Source organism: Orycteropus afer, unplaced genomic scaffold (assembly GCF_000298275.1).
Source record: "Orycteropus afer afer isolate SDZICR_OR568_19922 unplaced genomic scaffold, OryAfe1.0 scaffold00312, whole genome shotgun sequence".
NCBI classification, from domain to species: Eukaryota; Metazoa; Chordata; class Mammalia; order Tubulidentata; family Orycteropodidae; genus Orycteropus; species Orycteropus afer.
This window is the reverse complement of record NW_006921899.1, coordinates 1,674,428-1,680,468: the sequence shown is the minus strand read 5'-3', so window position 1 is coordinate 1,680,468 and position 6,041 is coordinate 1,674,428. Positions and strand designations below refer to the sequence as shown.

At 49.5% G+C, this 6,041-nt stretch overlaps 1 protein-coding gene across 1 annotated transcript in view; it reads left to right on the top strand.

The window, feature by feature from the left end:
- ARHGAP17 (Rho GTPase activating protein 17) overlaps positions 1-5,471 on the top strand; it is a 69,476-nt gene extending 64,005 nt beyond the window's left edge. Inside the window, exon 18 of the mRNA XM_042782426.1 lies at positions 5,341-5,471. Coding sequence (XP_042638360.1) covers positions 5,341-5,471 — 131 coding nt within the window. The remainder of the gene's footprint in view (positions 1-5,340) is intronic.
- Positions 5,472-6,041: the final 570 nt, after the last annotated feature.

Here is a 6,041-nt window from a genome sequence, read left to right as displayed (position 1 = left end):
GGTCACTGGTCCACTGTGCGCTGGGTAGACTAGGTGATGCTCACTGGTCCACTGTGTGCTGGGTAGACTAGGTAATGGTCACTGGTCCACCGTGTGCTGGGTAGACTAAGTGACACTCACTGGAAACTGGACAGTGCTGGTTCACATAGTATTCTCTTTTAAAAATTAAACTTTTAAATATTATAAAACTAAATAAGAAATAAGGACAGGTATGAAAGAAACTCTTAGAAATAGATGTAATAAGAAATCACCACAGTTCCACACTTGAAGAAATCCACTGCTCAGATATTGCTATTTTTTCCCTTCTAGTTGTGTTTTTCGGAAAGGCAAGGGGATGCATGGTCATAATTATTTGATAGATACAGATTTTGATCTGCATTTTTATTTTACTTCCCACTGTAGGCACTTTCTCAGGTCATAGTATAGGCTCTTTGTTTTTTGCCTCGTTCTGTTCTGGTGTTCCAGTCAGGCGTATGGCATAGTATAGTTTTTATAACCATCTTTCTCGTGATGCTTGATATTTCATCAGTCAGCTGTGTTGTTACCCATAGTTGAATACTTAGGTGGCTACTACATTTAGTTGGAGTTTATTCTTAATGAATGAATGTCAGAATTGTGTTATAAATATCCAGTGAAACTTAGAAACAATCTCTCCTGTGATTAAAATAATCAGAAGTTGACCCAGAGTCTCTCCCAGCCCTGAGAACCATTGAGGAGCAGAAGGAAGTCAGCTGTGTCTTCGAACCCTGGAGTTGAAGAGGGATTGTGGTGGGGAAAGGGTTTACCTGCCCTGCTCTTGTGCCTTAAACGTATCCTTTCAAAAGTGTATTTGGATCCATCATCTGTCAAAGTGGTTATAGGAGTAACCTACTCCTTTCTGAAGGGTGGATTTACAACCTAAAGCACATATTCAAAATGATTGACCAAACCAAAACTAAACTCACTGCCAGTGAGTCAATGCTGACTCATAGCGACCCCCATTGGGTTTCCGAGGTGGTAAATCTTTATGGAAATAGATTGCCTTGTCTTCCTTCCGAGGAGCAGCTGGTGGGTTTGAACCACCAACCTTCTGACTAGCAGTCAGATGCCTTAGGCCCTACACCCTAGAGCTCCTTAAAATGATTGAAGTGCAAATAAATCTAGACCCACACCCTATCATCTAGAATGCCAGTTCTGGCCCTAGGGTGGATCCACTTCCTGGAAAAAGATACCCAGTGCAGGAAGGACCCTGGGTTACATTGCTCAGAGCCCCAGATCAGTAACAAACCATGTCTCATGGACCAAGGCTGCTTACTGAGGGACAGGGGGTCTCACGTGGTCTGGTTCTCTCATGTCTAACATGTGGTACCCACCTTATGAACCTAGCTCTAAGCTGTGTGCTCAAAGACCAGCCTTTCTTGGAATGTACGTAATGAAAGCTGGTTCTTTGTATAGGTTCATAGCCAGAGAGTTTTAGAGCCATTAAAAATACACCGGGCTCCCGCAGCTGTCTGTCTAAGATAACCTGTCTGTCTGTTTTACTAAACTTGATCAGAATGTTTCAGACACAGCCCTGTGCTTCCTCAGAAGATGTCTTCCCTGCAGAGCACTTAGCCAGTGATGTAAAACCCCTCTGGGGAGGAGGGGAAGCCTGTGAGGCTCTGACCCTGTTCTGTCCAATGTTGGCTGTGTCACCTGTGGTGAGGTGGCACACCTGGGAGTCCCCCATATCTGTACCGTGGGGCCACTGCTACCACAGGGTCATTTCCTCAGTGGTCAGTGAGGTAATGCGACAGCCGTGTGTGAAGCACTTAGCACACAGTGTCTGCTGCCTAGTAAGTGCTCAACAACACTGGCTTTTGTGTGTCTTTCTGGGGGAAAAAAATAGTTTTGCAAACATTTCTGTAATTCTCCCCATGTTTTAGATGTAAACCCATTTATTGTGGTCTTTCAAGAACTGGAACCTTAGTGGCACGGTGGTCAAAGCGCTCAACTGCCCCCCAAAAGGTCAGCTGTTTGAACCCACCAGCCGCTCTGTGGGAGAAAGATGAGCAGTCTGCTTCCATAATGATTGACAGCCTTGGAAACCCTGTGGGCAGTTCTCCTCTGTCCTCTAGGGGCGCTGTGAGTCAGAATCAACTCAGAGGCAGTGATTTGGTTTGGGCTTTGCTTCCATAAAGATTTACCGCCTTGGAGACCCAACGGGGGTCACTGTGAGTCAGTATCGAATGCATGGCAGTGAGTTTGGTTTGGAAATTGCATCATCACGTAACTGCCAAACCACTGAGAATCATGGCCCAGCCAAGCTGACACATACCTTAACCATCACAGCCAGCATTACTCTCATGATGCACCTCAGCGTTTGTTACTGCCAGACAGATGTCATTACAGCACAAAATAGTCACCTGATAGATTTTTCATTATTGTTGTAGAGGTGAGATGTCGGATAATAAGATAGTAGGTAAGTGAGGAGTAGGTGTATTGTGACAAGACAGACACAGCCCTGCCCTCATTCAGCTCCCACCCTGCTAAGAACAGTTCCAAAGCATCCTCTGTCCTGTGTGTACCGCCCACCCATCTGGACCACTGGAAAGTGCAGTTCAGTTGGTTTTACAGGCTCTGTAAGACCCAGATCATGCGGGCATTCAGCACCTGGACTCTTGGCTCCTTAAAACCCCATTGCTGTTGAGTTGGTTCCAATTCATAGTGACCCTATGGCAGAGTAGAAGTGCCCCATAGGGTTTCCAAGGCTGTCATCTTTACGAAAGCAGACTGCCACATCTGTGCACGGAGCAGCTGATGGGTTCACACTGCCACTCTTTCCGTTAGTAACTGAGTGCTTAAGCACGGCACCACAAGGGCGTCTTCTTGGCTCCTTGGCCCCTGCATAAATCCAGAAATCAGTCTTTAAGAATATTTCAGCCAAGAATTGCTTGTAATTCAAAAGACAAATATGATGCCAGGCGGTTGCTTGGCTTTGCAAAACAAAAGGAACACTGACTCTGGCTGGTGGCACTAAACCCAGATATGAAGGGAGGGGCCAGGAAGAAGTCCGCTGAGGGTGGAAGCAGTCAGAGAGTCGGACTGGACAGAAGAAATGAACCAGCTCATCTGGAGTAATCCAGCCCCAAGTTCCAGAAGGGAAGCCCAGGGAAGAAAGGCTGAGGAGATGGTGGTCGAGGGACAGCTCCCATGGCTTCCTGAGCAGCAGGACGAGCCTGTGCCTGCCTCTGCCCAGCACCCCCGCCCACTGGTCCTGCCCTCCTCCAGCCTGTCCATCACCGAGAACTCCTGTCTGTTTCTCCTCTCCCCGCCATGGACCAGCCATCCTCCTGTTGAAAGGGAATCGGGTCCATGGTGGTGGCATCTCATCCAGGAGCAAGCTGAGGTTGGCTGGACAAGGAGGCTGTCCATGGTGGCTGGCCAAGCTGTTCATTTATGGCCAGTTCCTGTTCTGACGGGCAGTGTTGGCAATATCTGTGCCACACTGGTTGTTTGACTGCTACCCAGGGTATGAGCCCTGCATTTAACTTCCCCCTCTCTCAGATTGCCATTAAAATACCCAAAGAAATGTAATCCCAGTTTAAAAAAAGAATGTTAATTACTTCTGGAGGGTGCAATCCCAAATCACAGAATTGCTTACAGGTGGTGGTGCATGGGAAAGCTTGCAGGGCAGGTCTGCAAACCTGGGAGTCACAGCAGGAAGTTGGCGACTCCCGGGGGTCGGCAGCCTCATAGCTGAGAACTGTCAGGATGAGGAGGGGGAGGAGTGGCTCGAGGCAGTGAGCCTCCTGGACGTGCAGGGCATTTGCCAGCTGTGCCAGCTGTGAACACAGAGCAGCTGGAACGAGCAATGTGGACAGCGGCCCCCAGAAGCCAGACACGGTGCGACTTTGCCACAGAGAAGCTGGAACGAGCAATGTGGACAGCGGCCCCCAGAAGCCAGACGCGGTGCGACTTTGCACCACGAGTCCACAAAAGCGACTCGTTTTCTCCTGTCACAGTGAAGTATATACACCAATGTGTATATGTGGACAGCAGCATTTTTCACATGAGCTGTTCAGCGGCCTTGGTTACAGTAGTCATGTTGGGCAGCCGCCAGCCAGTATCCACTGCCAAATTTTCCAACCCTGTGAACAGATACTCAGCGTGAAAGCACCACTTGAGCATAACCGGGAAAGTCCCCTGCACACCCCCTTCTGTTCCAGTCCCCTGCCTGCTCCTCATCAGGACTCATTAACCCGGCAAGGGAAACCCTAACAAATCCATCTTATAGTAAAATTACAAAGACACCTCCTTTTCTCTTTAACCAGGCTTCAGATATTTCACAAGACTCTCAAAGTCTGGGCACCAGCACTAGAGAAACAAACCCTACTGTCTTGGTGAGGGTTAGGGTCTGTCTCCCCCACTGGGCCTTAGGCTTATTGAAGGCTGTGTCTGTCGCCTCAGCAGGTACACCGGTGCCTGCATGTGGGAGGTGCTCAGGCAAATGTTTGTTCAGTGAATAAAGTTCTGAGACCTGCTTAGCCTCCCTGGGAGAGGGCTGGGATTGACAGCTAGTGTCTTGTGAGTGTGGGAGAGAGGAGGGAGCGGTGGCTTGAGGATTTGCCATCCTGCTAAGGGTGTGCCAGCCAACCCAGTAAGGCAGGCAGAAGCATTAGAGGGACACATAGTGGAAAGAAGAGAGAAAATGAGTGTTTACTGGAGAACTGACAGTCTACCGCAGCAGTGTCAACCAGGAGTGATTGTGGCCCCTGGGGACGTTTGATAACGCATGGAAACACTTTTGGTTGTCACTCTGGGGATATAGGGAGGTGTCATTGGCATCTGGTGGTGGTGGGGTAACAATGCTTCTAACCATCCTACAGTGTTTAAGACAGCTCCCCACATGAATTATCTGCCCAAGATGTCACTCGTGAGGCCTTAGCATTCATCAGGGGCAAACACCTCACAGCTTCCGGGAGGTTCTTTCCAGTGAAGCTAATCTTCCCGCAGTGCACATACCATCAGGAGGTTTCAAGTAGTACATTACAGGAGTCATGAGGTTAAGACGTCCTTTCCCCAGTTAAAGCGAGTGGGTCCTTTGAGGTTTGTGTGTCACCTCTGTGCCACCCAGCGCCATGCTGCTCTCGGGCGGAATGGGCTCACGTAGAACCTCTGTCAAGAGGCAGCTCTGCCCCCAGCTCCCTCCGGGCTCTCCAAGGCTTGGGCTCTGGCTTGAAGCCTGATGGTGCCTCTAGTAAGGGCTCCTGTGTGTGTGCATGGGCTGACCTTGAACTCTGCAGCCTCTTCCCTCAGCGCTCGCTCAGGTGCCCTCTGGGAGCATTCCTCACTCATACTCCATCTCGTGTTTCTGTCCAGATGCCAATTCTCGGGCTCCCGAACCGCTTCACAGCATCTTTCCTGACCTGCATTCAGACCCGGCCAGCAAAGATGTGCCCGGCCACATCCTGCTGGACATGGACAATGACACAGAGAGCACCGCCCTGTGAGGACAGCTGCCTCCCAGCCCTGCTCTTGTTCCCCTCGGAGTGGAGCGCGGCAGGCAGGCGTCTGTCTCTGTAGACCCAACAGCAAAACGCTTCCAGTGGAGGGCAACGGAGGCCTGACGGCACAGGACTTGGCCTTCGCTCTGCTCGGGCTGACACTTGATGCTGCGTGACCTGTGTCTCCAAGGAGTGGGTTTCTTTAAATGGGAGAGAAGTCATGCCAAAAAAACAAAAGACAAAAAAAATAATAATACCCACATTGGAAAGAGTATTACTGCCGAGTGTCTAAGAAGCTTTTGACATCACTGTCAATGCCGGCAGCACCCATAGCAATTTGGGATGAATACAAAGCAACGCGTTAACTATTTAATAAAATTCATGAATTGTGCAAGTCACCTACTTCCTGCTACTTGGACTTTCATTCGTATATCTTAGGAGGGAGGTTTCTTGCCTTCAGATTTGCTGCAGAATCATTTGGTATTAAGTATGGTCTGTGTCTTCCCCACCCCCCAGACCATGAACGTTGGTGGTGACCGCTGGATCCGTCACCTCATCAAACGGGATGTGACTCGT